General features: G+C 46.6%; 1 protein-coding gene across 1 annotated transcript in view; it reads left to right on the top strand.

Moving 5' to 3' along the window:
- The window catches only part of PPFIBP2 (PPFIA binding protein 2), a 179,541-nt gene that overhangs the window by 28,285 nt on the left and 124,513 nt on the right, over positions 1 to 26,743 (top strand). Inside the window, exon 2 of the mRNA XM_056116123.1 lies at positions 16,424 to 16,520. Within this exon, the coding sequence (XP_055972098.1) occupies positions 16,457 to 16,520 (64 nt within the window). The 5' untranslated portion in view covers positions 16,424 to 16,456. The remainder of the gene's footprint in view (positions 1 to 16,423; positions 16,521 to 26,743) is intronic.

The raw sequence follows: 26,743 nt of genomic DNA, 5'->3' as shown, positions 1-26,743 counted from the left end.
CACTCTTGGTGGTGCTTGCAGGACCATATGGGTTGTTGGGGATTGAACCTGCATTGGCCATGTGCAAGGCAAGAGCCTAAACCACTGTACTATCTTTCAGGCCCGAGAACAAAATATTATCAAAGGGTGCATGGAGAGGGAGCATTGCCTCTTTTGTAGGGGAAGCCCCCAATGAACCCCAGACCTGGCAGGTTGGACAAACAAGTGGAAGGAAGTTGCTCCGACATAAAGTCATGGGCCATCATTCATTTTACTTGCCATGACCGGACAGCCAATGTGGAAGGTCTTTGACCTAAGTCTGGCCCTTTGCATTCACCCTCAAAAGGGATACTCTTTTAACGTTTACCCCTCATATCTGCTCCTTGTGACATTCTCAGAAGGAAGGGAAAGAACCTTTCATGCAAGTTCTCTGAGTGGGTTGTGAGTGAGCCCCACTGTGTCGAGGCAACCAATGTTCTTGTGTTCACTGTGTTTGTGGGAAAACTGATGGGGGACTTGGTGTTTGCCCCCTGGACCTGGATACTCTGACTACTGGTAAACTGGCTACTCATTACACTGCAGACACAGACCCCAGCCCCTGTTATGGCCCCCATCTCTCTCCTTGCCAAAGACCCTTCCTGCATGCTTTGTCTCTGGTGAGCTGCCAGACCATCTCTCAGCTGACCAGGGCTCAGCCCTTCATCTTGGGAGATTGTTGTGGCAAGAGAGAGAGAGAGAGAGAGAGAGAGAGAGAGAGAGAGAGAGAGAGAGAGAGAGAGAGAGAGAGAGAGAGAGAGAGAGAGAGAGATGATGTGGGCAAGGGCCGAGGGGTTTGGATCACATCCAGTGGGACTCGGGGGCTATTCCCAGCTTGCATGAAGGACCATGTGGTTTCAGGAACTGACTGGGCGTGTTGCATGCAAACATGTACTCCAGCCCATGGATTTTTTGGTTTTGTTTTGTTCTATTTTTATTTGTGGGCCATACCTGGCAATGTTCAGGAATTTCTTCTGTCTTTGCACTCAGGAGTTATTTCTGGCAGTTTTCAGGTGACCATTTGGGTTGCCAGGGAACCAACCTGGGTCAGCCGCATGCAAGGCAAGCACTGTACCCTTTATCCTCTCTCTCTAGCCCCTACAGCCCATTGAGCCTTTCTCTGGTCCCTGTTGTGGCTCCTTTACCTTGATATTTGGGGGAAGGAAGCAGCTTAGGGGCATCATAAAGAACAGAAAAGGGGAGTGAGACTAGGCAGAAGGTGAAGCCACTGTTGAAGATGTTTCAGCTCAGACCTGGAAGGAAACACACTATCTACCGCTGAGTGTTCCTAAAGCCGAGACAGTTGGCATTGCCGTGCGGGTGTGAGCGTGACAACCTCACACTGCAGCCTGTTTCCTGGCCAGACCCTGGGCTCCTCCTCTTGGGCTGGGCCCATGGTGTGTCACGCTTGTGTCTTTGGGGTGGCATTTCTTCTGAAGGAGCTTGCCACTTCCCTAGCAGGGAGGATGTGACTCCTGTCCCTGGGTCTGGGGAAGAGCTGACTGGGAGGACGTCCCGCTGTCCAGCGCCCGCAGGTGAGGGGCCAGTGCCTGTTTGGTGCCTTCTTGGTGAAGGGTGGTGAGTGCTGGCTGTTATTCTGGGCAGGAGGAAGGGCTGTTCGGGACAGGGAGCCCTGCTTCCAGGGCTGTGGTTTGGTGAGAAAGCCTGAGTTTTTCAGGGAAGTGCATAATAAGTAGAAGCATCTGGATTTGGCTGTGCCAAAGGAAGCTGGTGGAGGAGCGGTAGCATGTGACAGGAGTTGGGCTGGGTTTTAAATGCAAGAGCCAGAGAGCAAGGGGCACCCTTCCAGCGGGTTCTTTAGAGCAGAGCTCCTGCACATTCTTAGGGCTCTTTTGGAACTCACCCAACAGGGAGTGACTGGGAATGCCAGTGCTTACGGCTCATTAACCTGGTACAGCAGAGGAAAGACGCTAAGCAGGAAATATTGCCTTTGTCCCTGGTTGCCACCGGGCACCCCCACGGCCAGCCTGCATCTGGTGTTAGGGCCCTTTCAGCAAGTCTTAAAGGATCTCGGCTCCCGCTGGTCTAGCTGTGTCATTAGAATAGCCCAGTCCAGGATGTTAGGTAGGAATGCAAAGTCTTGAATGTGGAAAGCTTTTGAGCCCAAGGCTTTAAGCAAGTGTTTGTTACTTGGAGGGACTGATCGTGTGATTGCACGGGGACAGGTTTGGGCAGACTGGTTCCCCTTCGGTGACATTCATTTATTTTCTCCTGTGCAAGTAAGTATCCTTGAGCTACTCCAGCTTCCATTCACTGACAGGAAATCAAAGCTCTACCTCCCACTTAGATTCAGTTGCACACTCATAAGACTCATTCTTAGCATCTTTTTTTTTTTTTTGGGTGGTGGTGGTGGGCCACACCCATAGTGCTTAGGGGCTGCTCCTGCCTCTGCACTCAGAAATCACACCTGGTGGTTTGTGGGATGCCAGCGATAAAACTCTGTTGGCCATGTGCAAGGCAAGCAGCCTACATGCTGTACTATTTCTCTGAACAACATGTGTGTATGTGTGTGTGTATACACAAATATATACATACATTATATGTGTAATTTAAAAAACAACACTTTTTTTTTATTAGTGAAACATCATGAGGTACAGTTGTAGACTTACAAGTTTTTGTGCTTGGGTTTCGATTATACAATGATCAAATACCCATCCCTCCACCAGTGCCCATTTTCCACCACCATGGATCCCAGTATCCCTCCCACCCTCATCCCCCCCATCCCACCTTACCTCTGTGGCAGGGCATTCCCTTTTGTTCTCTCTCTCTTTTTGGGTGTTAAAACAACACATTTATTTTATTTTATTTTATTTTTTACTTTCTTGTTAGTTTTGGGGCTAACATCCGGCTGCTATACTCAGGGCTTACTCGACTGAGTCCAGGGATCACTACTGGCAGGGCTTGGGAATCATATGTGGGTCCAGATATTGAACCCAGGCTGGCCATGTATTTGTCTCCAGCCCCTCATTCTTAGCATCTTGCTTCCTCTACAACTCCTTTTCGTTGTGAGAAGGTGCTAAAAGTTAATGCCTATGACTGTCCTTTGGTCCCAGTGCAATGCCAGCGTTTGTGAATCCTGTCTCTTTAAGGTCAAATATGCTGCTTCTGCCCTTCACTGTCAGGCCCTTTCTCCATCTGAGGTCTCCAAGCCTCTGGCAGGTGTTAGGGCCCCAGGTAAGGTATGTGGACCTAGGCAGACTTGCTGGCATCTGTAGGAGCCTCTTACTTCCAGTTTAGACGGTTACTTAGTGGCACAACCATGGTTCATCGCACAGAAACCCTGTCACTGACAATCCTGGACCTGATAGATAAGCTCCAAATTTTGGGCATTCCAGGAAAGAAGATTGCATGCCAGATGGCCTTGGGCTAGTAAGTGGATACTGCTTGGAGACTGTGTAGAGTGAAAGGTTAACTAGGTGGAAGGAAAGAATTGGGCTTTCTGTAGATTCAGGAAAGAGACAATGTAATGGTGTTGGTAAGTGTGTGCTCTACTCTGTGTGGTTAACAAGATGTCTTGAACGCAGTCACCTCTTGGTTCTATCCATTTTCTCCCTATGGGAGTCGGTCTGTTCTTTATCTATTGTCATTGTGTTTTTGCTGTTGTTGTTTTCCAGTGCTGGGCACTGTACCCAGGATCTTACAGCTCTACCTCTGAGTTACACAGCCCCCCTCCCCCAACTTGCCTCAGTCTTTTTGTGGTTTGACAGTAAACGACTGCTATCACAGGCATAGATGGAGAGAAATTTTGCCTTTGGCAGCCTTTAGCTGCCTCCCTTCATGCAGGTTTGATTTGGGTTTATTTGTTTTGTTTGGGACCACACCTGTGTTTTTGTTTGGGGGCCACACCCAGTTGTGCTCAGGGCTTACTTCTGGCTCTGTGCTTAGGGATCACTTCTGGTAGGGGATTGTCTGGGGTGCCTAGGATTGAACCCAGGTCAGTTGTGTGCAAGGCAAGCACCTTACCTGCTGTGTTTATCATTCCAGCCCCATTAGATAGGTTAACTTCGCTCACTTGTTGTTTAAAGTACATGAGCTGGTAACTGGCTCCTAGACTGAGCGTTGAACTCAGTTTACCACTCACCAAAGAGTCAAGTCACACACATCAACCAGGGACCATAGAGCCCCACCCCCATCATCGGCTTTCAGAATATTCTGAGGTCAGAGGTGAAAAATCACTTAAATGGGGAGCCATAGCACAAGACTTGGGGGCCAACTGTCAGGGCCTGCCAACTCGGGGTCACACAGAAAGAAAGCTACATAGAGGAGATCACAGTTGGTTAAAAAAATTGAGAAACACTGTTCTTGAAAGTTCCTGATTCAGTGGGGGAAGTCTTTTATGAGAGCAGAATGTTGGAGTGAATCCAGAGCTGTTGCTAATGCCTGGGGGATTGGCAAGACCCCTGGAATAGACATGGAACAGGTTGAGGGATGTTGGGCTAAAACACTGCCTACTTAGAGGAAAATCAGGTGGAGCAAATGTCTCTTGGCTCCTGTATCTCCTGGTTGGTACTCAGGGCACTGGAGTCTGATGGGGGAATCATTACTGCTGTGGTTGAGAACTCCCACCCAATTATGTGCAAAGGGCTTTGGCATTATCCCTTTGAATCCCCACTAATCCACATTCTACATATTTTCATTCATATTTCATAAGTGCTGGAAGTGAAGCTCAGTGATGTTCAGGAAACTGGCCAAGGGTTAAGACTCTGCTGAGAAGGAGAAACCTGGACAAATGCAGACATGACTCTATAAAGCATCTGCTTTTGCACTGGGGGAGGGGGGTCCCTCACTTATAGGAAATAAGGGAGAAGTTATGTAAATGCTTGGTTGTCTGGTTAGATTTGTGGCACAGACTCTAGCTCTTGGGGCCTGGGCCTGGGCTTGGTGGGGGGGGGAAGGGGAGTGGGGAAGAAAGAGAGGGAGAGGGAGAGGGAGAGGGAGAGGAGGAGGATAAGGGAGAGGGAGAAGGAGAGAGGAGAGAAGAGAGAGGAGAGGGAGAGAGAGAGAGAGAGAGAGAGAGAGAGAGAGACAGAGATAGAGAGAGATCCATGGCCTTGGCTTGGCAGAAGAAAGGGTGGTGAGAGGGTGAGAATGTGGATGAGAGGGGCTGAGGAAGATATTAGCAGACATGTGACCAACTGGGTGTAGGTGAGAGTAGGTGAGAAGGAAAAACCTGGATTGACTCCAGGTTTCTGATTTGCAGTTGGTGAGCTCACGAGATGTGGTGGGGAGCAGTTTGGGGGAGATTATCTTTTGGGTGCCTTTGGTGTGGGGGAAGTGGGGTTGGCACTGTCCCCTCCCCCTCCTGGTCCCTATGTCTGCCCCATCTCAAAAGATTTTGTTTCCTGATGTCAATGAATAGTTTTTTGGCTTTTGTTTTGGGTCACACCCATCAGGGAGGGTTACTCCTGGCTTTGCATTCAGGAATCACTCCTGGCAGGCCTGGGGAACTACATGAATGCCAAGATAGAAGCCTCGGTGATTACAAGGCAAGCACCTTACCCTCTGTACTATCTCTCCAGTTCTGTCTATGGATGGTTTTATCTGTAAATCTGTAGTGTTTCTTCAGGACGGACAGTAGAGGGCACCCTCACAGGCAGGGAAGGGTTGCGGGGGAAGGTCTGTGCACCTGTGTCCCCGTTATTGAAGAAGAAGGGAGATCCCCTTGAAGTGCACAGGATCAGCCATGTTTTCCTGGAAGAATTAGCTTGAAGAGAAGATGAGGATTCAGCAAGGCAAAACCTCTGACATGGGCAAAAAAGCAGAGCAACTGGTTCTGTCAGTGAACTCAGCTTCCGTCTGTGAACTAACCATTAGAAAATGCTCATTGATAAGACAGTTGGTTGGGATGGGGCCAAGATGGGCCAAGATGTGTGAGAGAAAGGATAGTTGCAACCAGATAGTTGAGTGGTTGGCAAAAGGCACCTGTTCTAAAGAGTCTTAAGACCTTCCAATGTGGGTGCCAGGTCAGGCGTAACCATGGGCCAAGAACTCCACCCTCAATCCTTTGCCTCAGTTTGGTGCCACAAGGTCCTGGGATGCCTGGACGGCAGTTGGAGGTCAGGCAGGCCTCTTCTGCTCAGAGGAGGCTGGGTCATGCCCACCTCCTAAACACTGCAGTCTGGGATCTGGAGTGTTGGGAATCTGTTGGGTGATCTGTAGTGGAGGGTGGATAGAGAGGGTGGGCTGGCGGCTGACTGCTAGCCAGGGGCTGGCTGCAGCATCTAGGGTGAGGTCATGACAGGGCAGGCTTGACTGTGGGCGCAGGTGAGCTCACTTCCAGCAGGAGTTTGGAGAGAAAACTGACTCAGCAGCTTTGTTGCCACAGGAACACAGCTTTGCTGTCACAGCTTTGTTGCGTCGGGAACCCTTTACTGGTTCTCCCTCATGGCTGCACCTCGGAGTGTTCCAGAGAGTCCTGGGGGTCTTTTCCCTTCCCTCCCCTTCTTGCTCTCCCTTCTCCTTTCCTCCCCTACCTACTCCTATCTTTCCCTCTTCTCCCCACTTCTCCCCTTCCCTTCCCTCCTAGTCTCTCCTCTCCTCTCTCCTCCCTCTTCCCCTTCCATCCCCACTCCAGCTTTCTTTGTTATTGCTTTCTAAGCCACATCAAGAAGTTGTGTTAAATCTCATCTTCATACAGATTGTTTTCATATTATCAGCTCAGCCCTCTCCCTAAACATCAGACCAGCTTCCAAATGTTACCCAGGCTATCCTTTTAAAGGTTCCTGAGTATTCTAAATTGAACATTTTCAAAATCAGTTTTCTTATACATCAACCATTATATCCCATATCCCACATTGTTACTTCAGCTTTTATGCTCACTCTCCAGAAGCAAGATAAACCACTTGCTCTCATGCCCACTCCAACTTCCCAGAATCATATTGTCTTCACATTCATATTATAGATTTTGGATAACTACAATTACTATATCATAATATATGACATAACTATAACATATCACAACATACATCAAGAATTAGAATTACTGCTGTCATTTTGATTCAAGTCACCTTTGTCATTTTTTATTTTCCACACACACACACACACACACACACACACTCATACACACACACAAGTATTTTCCAAGTGACAGCCAAAGTGCTCATTTTATTTTATTTTTTAATTTTTCCTTTTGTTTGAGGATCATACCCACCAGTGCTCAGGGCTTACTCCTGACTGTGTTCAGGGATCTCTCCTGGCAGTGCTTGAGGGAATATATGTGGTCCTGGAGATTGAGCTGGGGTCAAATGCTTGCAAGGCAAGTTTCTTAACCCCTGTACTATCTCTCTGGTCCCAAGAGAACCTTCATTTATTTATGAAATAATAAAAGGGTTTTTTTTTTTTTTGGCACACCTGCCAGTACTCAGGGCTTACTCCTGGCTCTGTACTCAAGGATCATTTCTAGTGGGGCTCAGGGGACCGTATGGGGTTCTGGGGATTGAATCCAGGATGAATGTGTACAAGACAAATGTCATACCTGCAGTACTATTGCTCTTAGCCCTAAACAAGTCTTTTAAAAAGTATATTAGGTCCACCTGTTCTGGGTTCTCAACTAAGAGGCAAAGTGAAGAAACAGTGCTTCCTTAGGCACCTTGTCTATCTGTCTGTTCATGTGTGAAAAGGGTAGAAAAATTCCTGAGTGGGGTGTGGGAGTTACATAGATAATGATGGATAAACTCTTAGCAGGGGACTAACAGGTACTTGCCCGATGCATAGTCACTAAGGGGGGAAAGGAACACACCAGTTGGCTCTCTGCTCTGTGGAAGACACAGCACATTGTCACTTTTCACATGTTTGCTTATTTTAATTTTTAAAAAAATCTTATCACTGGGGCTGGAGTGATAGCACAGGGGGTAGGGTGTTTGCCTTGCACGCAGCCAACATGACCGACACAGGTTCGATTCCCAGCACCCCATATGGTCCCCTGAGCACCGCCAGGAGCAATTCCTGAGTGCATGAGCCAGGAGTAACCCCTGAGCATCGCCGGGTGTGACCCAAAAAGAAAAAAAAATCTTATCACTTCCATATATGCATGCAAAAAAAAGAGTCAAATAATTATCTATTTATCTTTTTTTTCTTCCCCCACCCACCCTTCCTTAGATGCAGACATTTAAAATTCTTTGAGTATTTTGGGCAGGGGAGATAACTCAGGTATTAGGGCTGTATAACTTGCATGTGGAAGGACCGGAATTTGATCCCTCACATAAATGCCGCTGAACACTACCAGGGGGGTCCTGAGCACTGCTAGGCTCTGCCATGGACCTGTTCAGCCCAATGATTGCTGGGAGAGGTTTTGGGACCCTCTGGGCACTCTATGTGAGCCCCCACCTACAGTAAAAAGTAAAATGCCTTTAGTATTTTGACTCAGTCACTATAAAAATGCTTTTTCTGCAACTCCTTTTCAGTTGTTATCTAATGACTTATCAATTCCCATTGGGATGATGAGGAATCAACTCCCTTTATCTTTCTAACCTATTACGCTGGCGTGTTTCCATTCCTGCATTGTATCAGTACAGCTTTGGTTAGGTGATTGTAAGGATTTTGGTCTTACTTTTAGGGTTCATTTTATGTCTTCTTTGTACCGTTCTTTCTGGTGAGGAGGGTGCACCTGGCAGTGCTTGGGAGACTCTGATCCTGGGGTTGGAAACTGGGGTTCCCACATACATGGCAGGTGCCCCGGGCCTTTGACCTATCCTCTTCTCTGAAATTTTTTTGCCACTTGCCTAGTTTTCAGTTATCATTGAATTTAAATTCTTCTTCCACTATGTAAATCTCATGAGAGGTTCAGATGAATGTTATTCGTAGGTTCTTGGAGCCTGCAGAAATGAAGGCTAATATATAAGGCAGGTCCTTGAATAACATGCTTTTATCCTGTGTTGGCCAAGGTTCTCTTTTTCTAATAGGTCCCAGTCTAAGAGACAAAGTCTCCTAGTCATAAAAAATAGCATTGAGCAAGGCCACATGCAAGTACCTGCTGCAGTTTTTAAGATGCAGTGGTCTGATGATGCATTCTGATGATGCATAAAGATTCACTTGCCCAGTCTCTGAGGTGTGAGATGGTATCTCATTGTGGTTTTGATCTGCATCTCCCTGATGATTAATGATGTAGAGCATTTTCTCATGTGCTTTTTTGCCATTCGGATTTCTTCTTTGAGAAAGTTTCTGTTCATTTCATTGCCCCATTTTTGGATGGGGTTGGATGTTTTCTTCTTGTGGAGTTTAACCAGTATTTTGTATATCCTGGATATCAACCCCTTGTCAGATGTGTATTCGGTGAATATCCTTTCCCATTCTGTAGACTGTCTTTGTATTTTGGTCACTGTTTCTTTGGAGGTGCAGAAGCTTCTTAGTTTAAGATAGTCCCATTTATCTATCTCTGTTTTCACTTGCTCGGCCAGTGGCGTGGCATTTTTGAAGATACCATTAGCTTCAATGTCATGGAGGGTTTTGCCAACTTTATCTTCAATGTACCTTATGGTTTCTGGTCTGATGTTGAGGTCTTTAATCCATTTTGATCTTACTTTTGTACATGGTGTTAGGCAGAGTTCTGAGCCTATTTTTTTGCATGTAGCCGTCCAGTGATGCCAACACAATTTATTAAAGAGGCTTTCCTTACTCCACTTCACATTACTTGCACCTTTATCAAAAGAACAAAAGCAACCGATGCTGGCGTGGATGTGGCGAGAAAGGGACACTCCTTCACTGTTGGTGGGAATGTCCACTGGTTCAGCCCTTCTGGAAAACCGTATGGACGATTCTCAAAAAATTAGAAATTGAGCTCCCATTTGACCCAGCAATACCACTCCTGGGAATATATCCCAGAGAGGCAAAAATGTATAGTCGAAGTGACATCTGCACTTGTTTGTTCATTGCAGCCCTCTTTACAATAGCCAGAAACTGGAAGAAACCTGAATGCCCAAGAACAGATGACTGGTTAAAGAAACTTTGGTACATCTACACAATGGAGTACTATGTAGCTCTTAGAAAAGATGAAGTCATGAAATTTACATACAAGTGGTACAATATGGAAAGTATCATGCTAAGCGAAATGAGTCAGAAAGAGAGGGATAGACATAGAAAGATTGCATTCATCTGGGGGATATAAAGTAACAAAGTATGAGATTAATACCCAAGAATAGCTGAGATCAGCACCAGGAGGATTACTCCATAACTTAGAGGCCAGCCGGGTATCCTAGAGGAAAGGGCTATTCAGATAGAGAAGGGAGCACCAAATAAAGGATGTTTGGAGGATCCTTCCAGGAGGGGAGATGCATGTCGAAAGTAGACTATGGACTGAACATGTTTGCCACTCAATGCCTCTTTTGCAGACCACAACACCCAAAAGGAGAGAGAGAACACAGGGGATTGCCCTGCCACAGAGACGGGGGGATGGGGGGATGGGGGTGGGAGGGATATTATCCATGGTGGTGGAAAATGGGCACTGGTGGAGGGATGGGTATCTGATCATTGTATAATTGAAACCAAAGCACAAAAAATTGTAAATCTACAACTTTAAAAAAAAATAAAATAAAATAAAGGGAAAAAAAAAAAAAAAAAAAAGATTCACTTGCCCAGGACACATCTCAATCAGCAGGTCCTGCCTACTCTTACTCTGCTATGCAGATTCTGAAATTACAATGAATACAGTCTCTCATCGCTGCTGACCTCCCAGGACACTGGATGAGGGGTGCACTCAGCCACCTTGAGTCACCTGAGTCATTTTTCAGGTGCCGAACTGAACTGGGCTTTGTGGGGTGCAGTTCATGTGATTGAAACATCTGTATCCCAGACCCTCATTCTGAAGTGTGACTGTTCCCTCCTTACTGTGTGTCCTCCCAGTTTGTTGTCAGAGAAGAGGAGGGCAAGGTTTGTGGTGGTGAACACTCAGCCTCAGGTAAAGTTAAAGAGAATGGTGGCATCATGGCATGTGGAGAGGTCGATGGGTGAAAGGAAGGGCCAGTGATGAATGGCCTTCACCTTCCCTTTCCTTAAACAACATTCCCTGCTTTATCTTTGTAGCTCAGACTGAGTCAGTCTCTTGGAATGAAAAACCTGACCGCTCATCAGGGTCAACTGCAGGGCTGTGGTGATGGTCTAGCGTCTGCAGAAAGGGGAACTGCTTTCAGTCAGTACAGCAGCCCTCTTTGCACTGAGCGTGTTTACAGCCCTGACCTTGGCTGCCCCTCCTTTATGTCTCCCAGGACACCATGTCTGTCCATCTGTTGTCCCTGCTGTGTCTGCTACCCCGCAGTTCCCTAGGGGTTTTCAGAGGGCTCCCTTCTTTTCGCTGCAGAGCGTGACTTGACTTTCTGCTCAGACCTTAGCAGACTTCTCTCTTGGCCCTTTGGCCTCTGCCCCAGATCCTGACTCTTTCCTAGTCCTTCTGGGTTATGATCATAAGTTGCTCTGTGCTCATCATCCCCAATGAGCCCAGGCTTCCCAGGGAGGCATATCCCTAGGATATACCCCTTTGGGGATGGAGAATCATAAAAGATCCTTAATTCTCTCCTTATGCAAGGTTGCTCTACCCTGTACAGTGGAGAGGGAGGCAAAGGGGTCCTTGCTGTTGTGATGAGAATGATTGTCTGCCCCGGATCTTTCTTTCCTGTTCCAGAAGGAGGATCTGTGTTCACAGACTGGGTCTGAAGCCCTCACACCTGGGGCTCTTTTTTTTTTTTTTTGCTTTTACTTTTTGGGTCACACTTGGCAATGCACAGGGGTTACTCCTGGCTCATGCACTCAGGAATTACTCCTAGCGGTGTTCAAGGGACTGTATAGGATGCTGGGAATCGAACCCAGGTTGGCCGCATGTAAGGCAAACGCCCTGCCTACTGTGCTATTACTCCAGCACCACACCTGGGCTCTTGCCCCCTGAAAGGCCTCTCTTTCTCACCCCACACTACTGCCAAGTCCCACCTCCCCGTGACAGGCTGGCATGGACTCAGTCTTACCAGGCAGGTCTCCAGCTGAGCTCACAAGCTCCTGGGTTGTCCATATGAGACACCTTTGACTCATGTTTCACCTCACACCAGTTCCCACGGCTCCACCCAGCTTGCTGTTGGCCTAAATCAAAATCATCACTGGGCAGAGGGCCCGTGGGTCTCCTCCTGGTCATACAGCTGCAGGGGGCCCGAGTTTGGGCCCTTGCTGGGCTTAGCTCCTCTTCTACCTCCACCTTGCACTCTGCTGGTCAGACCCCAAACGGGGTCCCTGTGCAGAGAGATGGCACCTCTCTCCCTTCAATCTCTGTTATGTTCATGCTGACCTGGTATCCAGACCCCCAAAGTCCTGGGTGTGATTCCCTAGCTTCTTTTAGCAGTTACCTTTGACACCCTTGACCAAATTCCGACGATGGCTCTGATCCACCTTGCTCGAGCAGCTGGACGAGCTTGTGCAGTCTCATCAGCCACGTTGATCTTTGTCACCTACATCCTTTCCTTCCGTGCTTCTCCACCTTTCCCGCACATGTTCCTCCTTAGCTTCTGGGAAAATGTTGCCCCTCCTCAATGCTGGGAAACAGCGAAGAAGCCTTGGTCAGCTCACTTGCCTCACACACAAGCACGCTCCTCTGATGATGAAAACAAAACTTGTCTGTGTTTTCCACAGGACCACATGCAAGGCAAATTAGTTTCTGGGAGCAGGGGCTAAGTCTGATTTACCAACACCCCTAGCCTTCAGGGAATGTGGGCGCATGGCTCCGTTTGTTTATTCACACACTTTAAAAAAAATAAAATTCTCTGCTCTTGGACAGACATAAAAGGACTGCACTCATTTGTGGAATATAAAGTAGCAGAATGGGAGACCAACACCCAAGGATAGTAGAGATAGGGACCAGGAGGATGCTCCACAGCTTGGAAGCCAGCCTCACATGCTGGGGGAAAAGGTAGCTGAGATCGAGAAGGGACCACCAAGTAAAGGATGCTTGGAGGACCCACTCGGGATGGGAGATGCGTGTTGAAAGTAGACTATAGACCGAACATGATGGCCACTTAATACCTGCATTGCAAACCACAGCATCCTAAAGGAGAGTGAGAGCAAAAGGGAATGTGCCTGCCACAAATTTAGGGGTTGGGTGGTGGAGATGATGTGGGGGTGGTGGAAGATTGGTGGTGGAGAATGGGCACTGGTAGAGGGATGGATACTCGATCATTGTATGACTGAAATGTAAGCCCGAAAATTTGTAAATCTGTACTGTACCTGAGATTCGTTAAAAACAAATTAAAAAAATAATAAAATTCTTTGCTCTAGGTATACTTAGAGTAGGTACTGGACATCTAAGGTGAGCAAGACAGTGACCCCTGGTGTCTGTGGAGTGAGCAAATAAGGCCAATTGGAAAGGAAACACATATGGATGGGCCTGAATGGGGTCCTTTGGATTTGCTGTGCTTGGCAGGAGCTGCATTCCATGTGGCTGGGCACAGATAACCTTCCTGAGAGGCTGCTTTGGGCATGGGAGGGACGGGAGTACGTCAGCCAGGCAAAGAGCTTTGGGAGGGAGCTCAGAGCGGAGGAGACAGCAGGTGTAAACTTGCAGAGGAGGCAAGAAATCATGTTTGGGGAGTGGACAGGAGACGGAGGAGCGCCCGATGAGGCTGGCCAGATCCTGCCCAACGTCTTTCTAAAGCACTATCAAGTGTTTTCTTGATGCAGTGGGATCTCTTCCGGGGGAAAGTATTTCAAACTGGGTTGGTGTTGTTTTTGTATTTTGTAATACACCTGGACAGTGCTCAGGGGTGATCTGTGTTGGTGCCTGAGGGTCATCCCTGGAATTGCTTGGAGGTCCACGTAGCACAGGGGGGTTGAACCTAGGCCTCCCACGTGCAAAACAAATGCTCAGCCTTTGAGTTCTTTCCCCCACCCAGGTTCTTCGGACTTTTATCTCCTGTGACTAAATAGACTGATTGTTACCCCAATAGTGCCTCCCCGCCTGCCCCAACCTAGGCCTCCTGTGCCACCTTTTCTCTTTCATTCTATTCCAAGTTTGCTTCCATCGAGACCCCATGACCTGCTTTGTGGCAACCTGTGCCGTTCTCTCTACAGACTAGAGCTGTTCCTGCAGCCTTGCCCATCTCCTTCCAGGGCCTGAGATGCTGAGGAAGGCCCAATCTTCTCCTCACAGCCCCATTTCTATTGCCCTGAACTGACTGTGCAATGATTCTTGAACTACTGAGGTCTGGCACCCAATTTCTGAATCTTTTTTTGGCCTTTGTACCTGTGAATCACTGTGCTCCCCCTCCTTGGGCGTGGATGGTTCTGTCTTGGCCAAGACTACCTTCTCCAGAGGAACTAGCCCCTGGTTGACCTCTGTTTTTTTTGCCCCTCAGCCTACGCCATTTTGAAATCTCTTGCCAGATGCAGCCTGTGGTAACTTCGCATTTACAAGCAAGAGATGCCGTTTATTCAGAAGTTCCTATATACAAGGGAATGTACAAAACATCGTCTATGAGAAATAAAGGCAGCCCTTAATCATGACCCCAGCCCTGTGAGCCATGTGTCGTCTCTATCCACTTTGGAAAAGAAAACAAGGGCTCATTGATGGTGCCATGAGAGACCAGACTGGGTGACTCGAAAGGCCGCTGCCTCCTCAGGCTTGTTCCTGGGGGTCCTAAGATTCTAACCCACACCAATCGCCAAAGCCTGTTTTGTGCCTACTCACGTTTTGGTCCCTCTGAAAGTTCAGAGTCACAGGAAAAACGAGCAAGAGCCCTTCAAGCCCTATGTCCCCTGCTGGATCAGGGGTCTCTGCTCCCTACATATACTGCCTTTGAGGCAGACAAATACCTGCCTCAACATTTTATGGTCGAGAGCTAAGTCTCTCCTTAGGATTACAAATTCACAACTGGGCGTGGGGGCCAGAGAGGGGGGGAGGCAAGAAAAAATGATGAGAGACTGTGACACAGTTTAGCACCCCCACTTTCTAGAAGGATGAGCAATCTGGAGGTGGTGGCAGCTGCTCTGGGTTGGGTGGGGGATTCTTTTTTTTTTTCATGTTTTCTTACCTTTATTGTACATGTTAGAGATACTTAGTTCTATTATAAGAGGTTTATTCATTGTCTCTTGCAAAAATTTAGCTATGTTTAATTTCATCACTGTGATTACATCCCTAAAATCTCCTTAGAAATAGGGTGGTTTATTTAGCTGAAATTATAATCATATCCTACATTGTATGGTTTTAGCCTTATAGGATGGCTCACACTTATGAGGAAAAGGACGAAATAACTTGTAATTTCTTTAAAGCCTGACATATGCTAAATATTTTCACAACTAATTTTTTTGACATGAGCATGTTTTTAGATAGAAATCCCTAAGGTCACTGTCACTGTCACTGTCTTCCCATTGTTTATTGATTTGCTCAAGCGGGCCCAGTAACGTCTCCATTTTGAGACTTGTTACTGTGTTTGGCATATTGAATATGTCACGGGTAGCTTGCCAGGCGTTTCCATGTGGGCAAGATACTCTCAGTAGCTTGCCAGGCTCTCTGAGAGGGGCGGAGGAATCGAACCCGGCTCAGCTGGGCTGGCTGTGCGCAAGGCAAATGCCCTACTGCTGTGCTATCGCTCCAGCCCATCTCTAAGGTAAATAAGTTATATGATCTTTTTCTAAGAGCAGGTTTCAGTCGCAAAATAGGTGAGGTGACTCTTAAGTATTAAATCCTTTCAAGGAAGGGCTGCCGCTGGATAAGAAATGAGTTAAGAGTAATGTTAGAGAGAATATGCCAACTTTATCCTATCCTACAACTTAGTGAAAAGCTTGGGGTGGGGGACTCTTGATGTGGCTCCTGATGGGAGGTTAGGCGTGGAGAGTGGCTGGATTCTGCATCCTTGGAGAAGTTCTCCGGGCCTAAGAAGATGGGATTCTGCACCTGAGCCATGCTAGCATGTGAATTCCCAGTGTGCCTGGTTCCTGCCATAGCAGGGCACTTGCTAGTGTGCTGGCAGCTTTGTTAGAGGGCTCGTTTGGGAAAGGAAAATGCCTTTGAGACTGCTCTGCCATCATCATACCTGCCCCCAGACAAGTGTGAATTGCAGGTGCAGGACAAATGCAAAGAGATGCCACCCTAGGGCCTGGGCTGCCTGCGCCTCTGTCCCCAATTCTGCAGTGGAGCTGGAACCTTGACTTGGATGACGGCTGGACTGTCCCTCACTGTGTCTCTGTGGCAGGGAAACTCGAAGAGCCCCCTGCCTTACGTTTTAGGAGTGACTGGGACCATGTGCTTCAGATGAACATAGAGAGCACTCAGGCTAGAGTGGGAGAGAATGTGAATGCAGCAGGAAGTCCGTTGGGCGGTTTGGAGCCCACGGGATTGTGCCATCTGATGGAACTGGTCATCCTGTGTGCATAAGCTGGCACTCACTGTAATTTCCCCCGTGTCCTGTGTTTGACTTTTCAGTGAGCCAAGCCACCCAAGCAGAGAGGCGGAGCCATGGCCTCGGATGCGAGTCATGCGTTGGCAGCTGCCCTGGAGCAGATGGATGGGCTGATTGCAGGTAGGGGGCGCTGTGGTGCGCTGGTCTCCTCCTCCACCCTGGAGAACTATTCTCTTTCCTTTTACTCTTCTATTTGGCATAGAAGGAAGCCTCTCATTTGATTTACTCTGCATGCTCTATGTTTTTTAGAAGTGCAGCTATCAACCTCTTTTCAAAAGTTTAAACTATACCACGTTCCTTTGTGGAAGACCTATTTTAATCTTTTTATCTTCCTTTTTTAAAATCTTTTTTTGGGGCCTGAAGAGATAGCACAGCAGATAGGGCGTTTGCCTTGCATGCAGCAGACCCGGGTTCGATTCCCAGCATCCCATATGGTCCCCTGAGCACCGCTAGGAGTAATTCCTGAGTGCAGAGCCAGGAGTAATCCCTGAGCATCGCCGGGTATGACCCAAAAAGCAAAAAGAAAAAAATCTTTTTTTGGAAGGGGGAGGGGAGGACTTTTGGGCCACACCGCACTGAGCTGGGGGAGTTACTCCTAGTTCAGTGCTCAGTTTCATTCCTGGATGTGCTTAGAGGACCATGTGGTGCCAAGGATCAAATCCAGGGCTCCTGTATGTGAAGCATGTGCTCCAATCCTTCTAGCTGTCTCCCCAGTCCAATACCTCTTTCGTTAATCAAAAGAAACCAGAAGAAAAATTTGCTTTTCGTCGGGGCGTGGGGCACACCTGGAGATGCTCAGGAGTTACGTCTGACTCTGCACTCAGGAATTAACGTCTGGCAGTACTTGGGGGACCGTATGGGACACCGCGGATCGAACCTGGACTGGTCACGTGCAAGGCAAATGCCCTCCCTCTCTGTACTATCTCTCTGGCTCTCTTTTTGTTTGTTTGTTTTTGGTTTCCCAGGGCTGACTTCTGGCGTGGTGCTCAGGGCGCCATATGTGGTGCTGGAAATAGAACCGTGGTTGGCTGTGTGCAAGGCAAGCTCCTTATGCCCGGAGAGTTTTCACTTTTATAACTCGTGAGGCAGAGTGAAAAATGCGTCCGTCGTTTGTTTTGTAGCAGCCGCATGAGAGTCCCCGTGCTCCCTGGGCAGGGAGGTGAGAGCTGCTGTTTCCTGGGAACTGCCTTGGCATTTTGTCCTTACGTCCCACGCCTGCTCTTACTATACACAGGACTGTTTTAGGTTCCATCTGAGATTTTTCTATTTGGGGGTAGGGTCCTCTCAAAATATTTTCCATAAAAACGAATGTGCTTGATTTTATGTCATTACGTTTCCTCAGAAGACTCCTGTTCAGGATGGGGCAAGGGAGCCTGTGCAAACCTTGCAGATTGCTGGTGAGTGTCGTGTCTGGAGACAGAGCCATGTACCATATGTTGGCATGTTTGCTTTGGTCACAGCTTGGATCCCAGTGGTGAGGCAGGTTGCATGCAAGAAGATCGATTTTATTACAAAATTGTCAGACCATATTGTGTCTGCTATAGTTGGGTGGAAACTCGGGAGTCCAGCAGACACCACTGCCAAATGTAGTTTCCCCAGCTGGCCTTTGGAATATTTGAGAGCCAAGTGGCACTTCTGCGTTAATTCAACTAATCACCTAAAGAACGTGGGCTGGAGCGATAGTACAGTGGGTAGGGTGTTTGCCTGGCATGAGGCCGACCCGGTTCGATTCCCAGCATCCCATATGGTCCCCTGAGCACTGACAGGCGTAATTCCTGAGTGCAAAGCCAGGAGTAACCCCTGTGCATCACTGGGTGTGACCTAAAAAGAAACAAAAAAAGAGAATGTGTTTTATGTCTTGTTAGTATTACTTTTTTGGTTTGTTTTGAAGCCACACTCAGCAGTGCTCAGGGCTTATTCCTGGCTCTGAGCTCAGGAATCACTCCTGGTGGGGCTTAAGGGACTGTATGTGTGGTACCCTGGGATCAAACCTGGATTATCCTCTTGCAAGGCAACCACCCTGCCCACTGTACTATCTCTATAGTCCTATTATTATTTTTTAAATCCATCAGAAATGGCTTAATACCTGAATTAAGAGCAGAGAGGAGCTTTGGAGTCGCTGTCAGTGTGGAGCTCCTCAAGTCTTTGAGGGATGAATGAGCCCCCTTTTCCTACACCCCACCGAAGAAGGCAGCCTCCGTGGGGGTCTTTCCCTCTTCCTCCTCTTCTCTCCATACAGAGTCTCAGCATGAGGAAGCTTCAGGTAGGTCCCTCCTGTCTCTGAGGGTGGGTGTGCAGCTGGCTGTCAGGGCTGGTTGGCCCAGGATTTTTGGCGGGTGCCAGTCTGGGATGGATGTGGAGGGTGGGCTTCCGTAAGCCACTTCAGCTTCCTTCTATTTCTGTTTATAGAGTCTGCCAGTTTTGGCAGGTTCCCAGTTGTAGGCCTCCATGGGTCATGCTGACTGGGAAAAGTGAGTTTGCTTTTAGGTAGGGTAGGCGGGGCTATGTGCCAGAATTGAACCCAGGGCTTCCTACATGCGAATCCTGCTGGGCTCCATCCCTGTCTGTGATGTGAGTCTTGTAGAAAGCTGATCTAAGATGTTCTTTTAAAAAAAAAATTATTGAATCACCGTGAGATGCAGTTACAAACTTTCGTGTTTGATTCACAATCACACAATGATCAAACACCTATCCCTTCACCAATGCACATTCTCCACCACCAATCTCCCCAGTATACCCCCTCCTCCCCGTTTTCCACCTTCCCCCTGCCTCCATGGCAGGCAATATTCCCCATATTCTTTCTCTACTTTTGGGCATTATGGTTTGCAACACAGATACCGAAAGGTCATCACTTTTGGTCCTTTATCTACTTTCAGCACACATCTCTTATCCTGATTGATCCTTCCAACCATCATTTTTTGATCTAAGATGTTTTAAGTCAATCTTTGCTGATTGACTGCAGGAGAACACCCATTGCCAAACTGCTTGATTGAAATCCTAGCTACATGTTCCGATTCACGCCTCAGTTTCCTCATTTGATTCATGCCTCAGTTTCATGTGACTGTGATTTCACACCTCAGTTTCGTCCTTTGAAGTTGGAGTTATAATAGTACCCAACTTAGACGGTTGCTATGCCTGTAAAAGGAAGGTACTCCAAACAGTGCCTAGGCACTATAAGGCGGGAGCACCGGAGAAGTGAAGGAGTGATAAGAATAGTGTCCCATCTCTCTGGGCATAGAAATTTCTCATTTATTCAGGCCCTTATATAGCCCATTTGAATTTTGTGGTTTTCATTGTATGAGTCTTGCACTAGACTCACTAGATTCACGTGGAGTCTACAAGATTCATGCTATGTCTCTAAATACTTTCTCCTTTCTTCTTGACCCTTTGTAGACTCTTTCTCACAGAGTAGTAGAGTAATCCTTAAATGTAACTAGGGTAGGAGAGATTTTACAGGGATTAAGGCGCTTGTTTTACATATAGCTGATCTAAGTTCCATTCTCAGCACTGCATATGGGCCCCCAAGTCTTGCCAGGAGTAAACCCTGAGTACGGCCGGTGGATCCATCCCACCCCCTACCTCACCCCCCAACCCAACTGGTCACTTCATTCATCTCCCCATAACTTCTCAATGGTTTCCCACGGGGGGGATGAAATCTGATGTCCTTAGCGTAGCAGCAGGACACGAATATCTGAGCTATGACTAGCACTGTAGCACTGTCCTTCCATTGTTCATCGATTTGCTTGAGTGGGCAGCAGTAATGTCTCCATTGTGAGACTTGTTGTTACTGTTTTTGGCATATCGAATACACCACCGGGAGTTTGCCAGGCTCTGCCATGCGGGCGGGATACTCTCGGTAGCTTGCCAGACTGTCCAAAAGGGACAGAGGAATCGAACCCAGGTCGGCTGTGTGCAAGGCAAACGCCTTACCCGCTGTGCTAATGCTCCAGCCTGCTGAGCTATGATAGGGTGCCTTTTTGGCTGTACCCTTAAGCACCTTCCCTCTGGCTTCTCTCGCTTTAACCACGTGCTCTCCTCTGATGCAGCATTTCTTTCATGCTTCAGTGTCCATGATTTCTATCATATTTCTTTACAGCTCAGACCTGTCACATACTTATTTGTTTCCTTATTTCTTCTCTATTTCCTCTTTCTCCAGGATGTAAGTTCTGTGAGGATAGAGGCTCAGCTGGCCCACTTCTAGCACCTCAAATGTCTGGCAGCACCTAATCACTAATCAATAGATCGCATGTGTATAATTTATTTACTTCTGTGAACTGGCCCTCCTCTTCATTATTCAATCGGTCTCACATGTATGTTTTATTTACTTCTATGAATCGGCTCTCTCTTCATTGGCCTGGAGTCAGTGATTGGTTTCTGTCAATATCCTCTCTTACTCTCTCTATCCAGCATTATCCTGATATTCATTTGTTCTCTCTACTTGTACCTTTGTTTGCTAGTAGTTTTAGAATAACAAATTATCACTTAAAGTCGCAGTGGTTGGCACATCTTGTGAACCATCCCATAAGGACTAATTGGTTTGCACAGACATTTGGCAGGAGTCATCTGACAGGCAATTTTGGACTGAGGCTAGTAGCAAGTGTCTGCAGGGCTTGTGTTCTATACTACTCAGGATGAAAACAATCAATTATCAAATGCCTTTGTGTAGGGAGGGTACCTTTCCTCAGAATTATTAATACTATCCTCGGTTTTAAGATGCTTGGGGCAGACTGAACCAGGAGTTTAGGCATCTTTGTGCTTATAAATATGGATTACAGAATTAGGCTTGGCATTAGCATCCCAGCTCCATCACTTACTGCTGGTTATGGGATCTTTGGACAAGTTAATTGCTCAATTGCTGTAAGCCTCAGTTTCCTCTTTTATGAGGTAATGCTAATAGCAGTACATATTTCATGTTACTGGGAGGATTAAATTATTGCAAGTAAGGGACTTTAGCACTCAGTTTATTCAAACAGTTGTTTGTTCTCTTAGGGTTGACATTGGTTTTGCCACCTAAGACCACAGTGCTGGTAAGTGACAAATCTAAGGCTAGAGTCCGGGACCATGAGGGTTTCTTCTAGACAATCATCATTCCTGAGCTGGATTTTTGATGAAGCATGGTAGAGCTCCAGGGGTCTGTGGCGTTGGCTGTGGGACTGAAGATTTCATTGGGAAGAAGGTCCAGTGAAGTTCTCAGCTTCAGCGGCTTTGCACTCAGCTTTCTGATATGCTAGACTTCCAAGGCAGACTTCCTTGACTTAGAGAATGGCAACTCTGAAAGAATGTTTGAAAGCTGTGACCACACATCATAATACTGCAGATCCTTCAGAAGTGACATTTCTCTCTGATCACTTAAATCTCTTCTTTTACTCATTTGAATTGGAATAATGTCAAGTAGTACCACGACCAGAACCCAGTAAGTTTTGCTTTGGATAAACTGCTCAAGCAAATAACACTTAAACTATATTCTTTCATCTTTTGAAAATATAGAAATCATAATTCAGTGAAGGAAATCTGTATGGCAGACTGATCCTCCTCAATAGCGACTGTTTATGCAAAACCAACATAGATTTTTTCCAGTAGTAAATATTAATAGTTATGACTACATAACTGTATGACTACATGCTATATGGTACTCCATAGAAAGGAATTTCCCTTTGTGAATTCCCTTGTAGCATGGCCGACTTTCCAAAACTTTTTAAAAAGGACATTGAGGATGTGAGATAATATAGTTTTTAATGGTGAAAAGTAACTCCTTGCCTCCATTCATTGCAAACAGTGCAGGGCATCATCTCTCCATAAGGGACCAAAATAGCTGCTCATGAGAGGGCATCCCAGTGTACAGGTGCCAAAGAAGCCCTCCAGCTCCACAGCATTGAGACTCCTCGGAGGTGCTTCTCAGTTCTGGGCTCTGAAACAGAATGCCTTATTAGCAGAAAGGGAACTATTAGGTGAAATTGCTTGTGATCTGAAATTATTTTTATTGTTTTCTTTTTGGGCCACACCAGGCGGTGCTTAGGGGTTATTCCAGGCGGTACATGGGGGACCATAGAGGATGCTGGGGATCGAACTCAGGTTGCCTGAGTGCAAGGCAAGTGCTCTACCTGCTGTACTGTTTGCTCCAGTTCCTGAAATTCTTGTTGTCTGATGGGTGCTCCCATGTGACGGTTCTTTTTTTTTTTTAAATTATTGTTAGACCCTTACAAAGCTGTTCTTTAATTAGGTTTCAGTCATACAGTGTTCCAACACCCATCCCTCCTCCAGTGTATATTTCCCAGCACCAGTGTCCCCAGCTTCATTCCTATCATCCCACCCCCACCCCTCATCCCTTAGCCTGCCTCTATGGCAGGTGCTTTTCTTCTCTCTCTCTCTCTCTCTCTCTCTCTCTCTCTCTCTCTCTCTCTCCCTCCCTCCCTCCCTCCCTCCCTCTTTCTCTCTCTCTTTCTCTCCCTCTTTCTCTCTCTCTCTCCACCCCCTCTTTTGGAGCATTGTGGTTTGCAGTGCAGGTACTGAGAGGTTGTCGTGTATATCCCTTCACCTAATTTTAACACTCAATTCTTGTCCAGTGTGATCATTTCCAGCTATTAGTGCCATGTGACTGTTCTTGATTGAAATCTTAGAAGTCTAAGCCAGAAAGTTAGGAAGAGTTGGCTGTTTAAGGACCCCAGGGTTTATGTTAAATAAAGAAGAAGAAAAAAAATCTATAGAATTTTTGACCCGACCTTCCTTTTCTTACTGCCTGTGCTTGGCCTATAGATGACACCATAATTGAATTACACTGCTGACAATTGAAATTTAACTATATCTTGCTTAATAATATCCCTTTGAATTGCCCAGAGCATAGGCCATACATGCTAACTTTGCAGAAGGCTTCATTTGTGGGCTAACAGGTTCAGTGACTGCTCTGTGGGGCCACTTCTGTAATAGCACCAGCAAACTCAGTGGTCAGGAAACAGAGGGACACTTATTCCTCTTTGTTGTGTCAAGAGGTTACTCATGAGGTTTTCTGCAAGCTGTATACATTGATAATGAATAGTGCAAGAGAACCTGTCTTATGATAGCTAAAAAACGAGGTTGTTCCATTTGGGCCTGTTTGCTGAGTGTCAGTGAATAAATGTCTGGGTTTCTCCCTTCCTTCCTTCCTTCCTTCCTTCCTTCCTTCCTTCCTTCCTTCCTTCCTTCCTTCCTCCCTCCCTCCCTCCCTCCCTCCCTCCCTCCCTCCTTCCTTCCTTCCTTCCTTCCTTCCTTCCCTCCTTCCTTCTTTCCTCCCTCCCTCCCTCCCTCCCTCCCTTCCTTCCTTCTCCCCCCCTTTTTTTAAAGATTGTAGGGGCCAGGCCAGGTAGATAGCACAAAAGGCATACTCTGTATACTCTGCATGCAGGAGGCTGTGTTCAATCCCTAGCACCATATGATCCCTTTGCACTCCCAAGAGTGACTCCCCCAAGCACCAAGCACTGAGCACTCCCAATTGTGGACATAAAACAAAGAAAAAAGATTGTAGGGACAGAGAAGGTTTGGATTCAGACTAAAATTATTTCCTCTGGATAGTTTCAGCTGTGGCATTAAATGTTGATGGTGAGTTTGTGCTCGAACAGTCATTGCTAGGTTCCATACACATCCCAATCAGCATATTGCAATCCTCAGTGACTGGAAGACAGTCCCTAAATTTGCCTGTTGTCCAGTCAGAATTGAGATTGCCAGTGTTCTTTGATACAGAGAGAGGACAGAAGGTGGAAAGGCCTGGTCGCTGGGATGTCAAAGACTGCTCTCTGTGTGCAGAGTTGGGCACGGCTTCAGTGACTGGTGCAGGCTCACAGTCATGGTCCTGTTTTGCCATTCTGACAGATGCCCTCTCCCAGTCCTCCTTGTTGAGGAAGCCTCAGTGCCTGTTCTCTAGAGCAATGGAGTGAAATCAAATTATTCCTTAATTCTGCAAATTTTGCTATAGCTGTATGTATAGGACCTCACTTGCAAAACCATGTGGGCCTACACCACCTCTGCTTTGCTGATGACATCGTTCTAATAACACCAAACATTAGCCAAGCGGCACAAATGCTGGCCGACTTCGACCGTGAGTGTGGAAAGGTCGGATTCCTGCTGAATCTCACAAAGACAATGTTTATGGGAAAACAGTCTCGTTCCTGACATTCCATTCACTCTCAACATAAGGACCATCTCTGAATGCAACAGTTATGTGTACCTAGGTCGAGAAGTCAATATGACGAATGACCTGGCACCTGAGTTGCTCAGGAGGAAGAGAGTGGTTTGGAATGCCTTCAAGAGTGTTGAAGAAATAGCTAAGAGGATGAAGAACCTCCGTATCTGGGCATATCTCTTCGATTCCACTGTTCTTCCTGCATTAACATATGCCTTAGAGACCTGGGCCCTATGAAAATAGGATGAGAATGCTATCCAGGTCTCCCAAAGAGGAATCGAAAGAGCTATGCTTGGAGTGTCACATTTCACTCAAATGAGAGAAAGAATTCGGAGTTCCAACCTCCGTAGACGGTCACAAATCAGAGACGCTGTCTCGTTTGCCAAGGCATCAAAAATCAGATGGGCTGGACATATAATGAGATTTGGAGACAACCGCTGGACTAGAGCCATTACCGACTGGATTCCACAGGATGTCAAAAAACCGTGTGTCCGCCCACCTACGAGATGGTCAGACTTCTTTGTCAAGACCCTGAATGATCGGTTTGAGGCTGTTCATGTTCCTAGAACGAGCAGACACCATTGGGCTACACTAGCACGCGATAGGGATGAATGGAGATGTTACTGGTGCCTGCTCGAGCAAATCGATGAGTAATGGGATGTCAAGTGATCAAGTGATGTATAGGACCTCACTTGCAGAACCATGTGGACCTAGTATTTTTTTCTCTTTGAAGATTTTTTTCTTCTATCTTATGATTATGGACACAACTTTTCATTTGTTCTTTCACTTAAATTTTTATTTTTTTATTTTTTTGAAAGGGGGCATGCACACCCAACTGTGCTCTTCTTAGTTCTGTTGTTATGCTCAGGGATCACTTCTGTTGGGACTCAAGGACCATATGAATGCCAGGGATTGAACTGGTATTGGCCATGGGCAAGGCAAGTGCCTCAGACCTGCACTATCTTTCTGGGCCCTTAATTTGTTCTTGAGTTTTGGTGAACTAATTTCCTAGAAATTTGTACATTTTACTAAGGTCTTCGTCAGCATAAAATTAGATATTATGTTGTTGTTGTTTGTTTTTTGGGCTACACCTGGTGTTCCTCAGGGTTTATTCCTGGCTCTGCACTCAGGGATCACTCCTGGTAGGCTCAGGGGACAATATGGGGTGCCAGGATTTGAACCTGAGTCAGCTACAAGCAAGGCAAATAGTACCTGCTGTACTATCACTCTAGCTTCTAGCTATTATGTTTTGTCTTTCAGGATACAATACAATGGCTGCAACTCTAATAACTCCTTGTCATAACTTTTATTTGTGCATTTTATTCTTTTGCTCAATCTGGCCAGAGTTTGTTTTTATTATTACTATTTTCAGACAACAGACTTTGCCTTTGCTGATTGGTATTAAGTATGTGCACTATGTGTGCATTTTGTTGTTGTTGTTTTGTTATGTTCGGGGGCCACACTCGACAATGCTCAGGGGTTACTTCTGACTCTGCACCCAGGAATTACTCCTGGTAGTGCTCAGGAACCATATGGGATGCTGGGGATCAAACCTGGTCGGCCATGGTCAAGGCAAACCATTCTGCTGTACTATCTCCAACTCCTGTGTGTGTCTTCTTTGTTCTGTAAACTAGATAAATATGTAAACACATTAGTGTTTCCCTGAGAAAGAGAGCTGCTAGGATGTGTATCTAGGTATGCCCCACCTTTAGAAAGTTCACATTACACCATTTGACTTTTAATATTGAAAATTAGTATTCAGTTTTGCCAATGGAAAGAAATCCAAAAGGGGTTTTCACTTTTACAGAAAAGACAAAAAAAAAAAATGAGTTGTATTCAGCGTTGGTATCTGGGCAGTGAGAACTAGAGCAGGGAGTGGCATTGTCCTGTGCCTTCCCTGGGAACCGCTTTATAACAGACCTTCAATCTTATCTCTCCTGCTTTTACTAGGTCACTTCTATTTTAGGTTGTATGCTACTTGAGATGATATAGTAGGTGACTCTTTCGGGGGATCTGGAATGTATCCAGGTAAATCAATGGTAATTGATTCTTTGCAGTATGCTTGTTTGGCCCACAAAAACTGTTGTAGGAAAACTCTGCTTTCAGGTAGAGCTGGCAAGGGCAACCTCTCCAGACAGATTGTTTTCTTTTCAGAGCTTGGGTTCATTTCAAAGCTGGCAAGTTTGAAATC

This window comes from Sorex fumeus, unplaced genomic scaffold (assembly GCF_029834395.1).
Source record: "Sorex fumeus unplaced genomic scaffold, SorFum_2.1 ptg000030l, whole genome shotgun sequence".
NCBI classification, from domain to species: domain Eukaryota; kingdom Metazoa; phylum Chordata; class Mammalia; order Eulipotyphla; family Soricidae; genus Sorex; species Sorex fumeus.
This window is presented reverse-complemented; position numbering and strand designations above follow the sequence as displayed.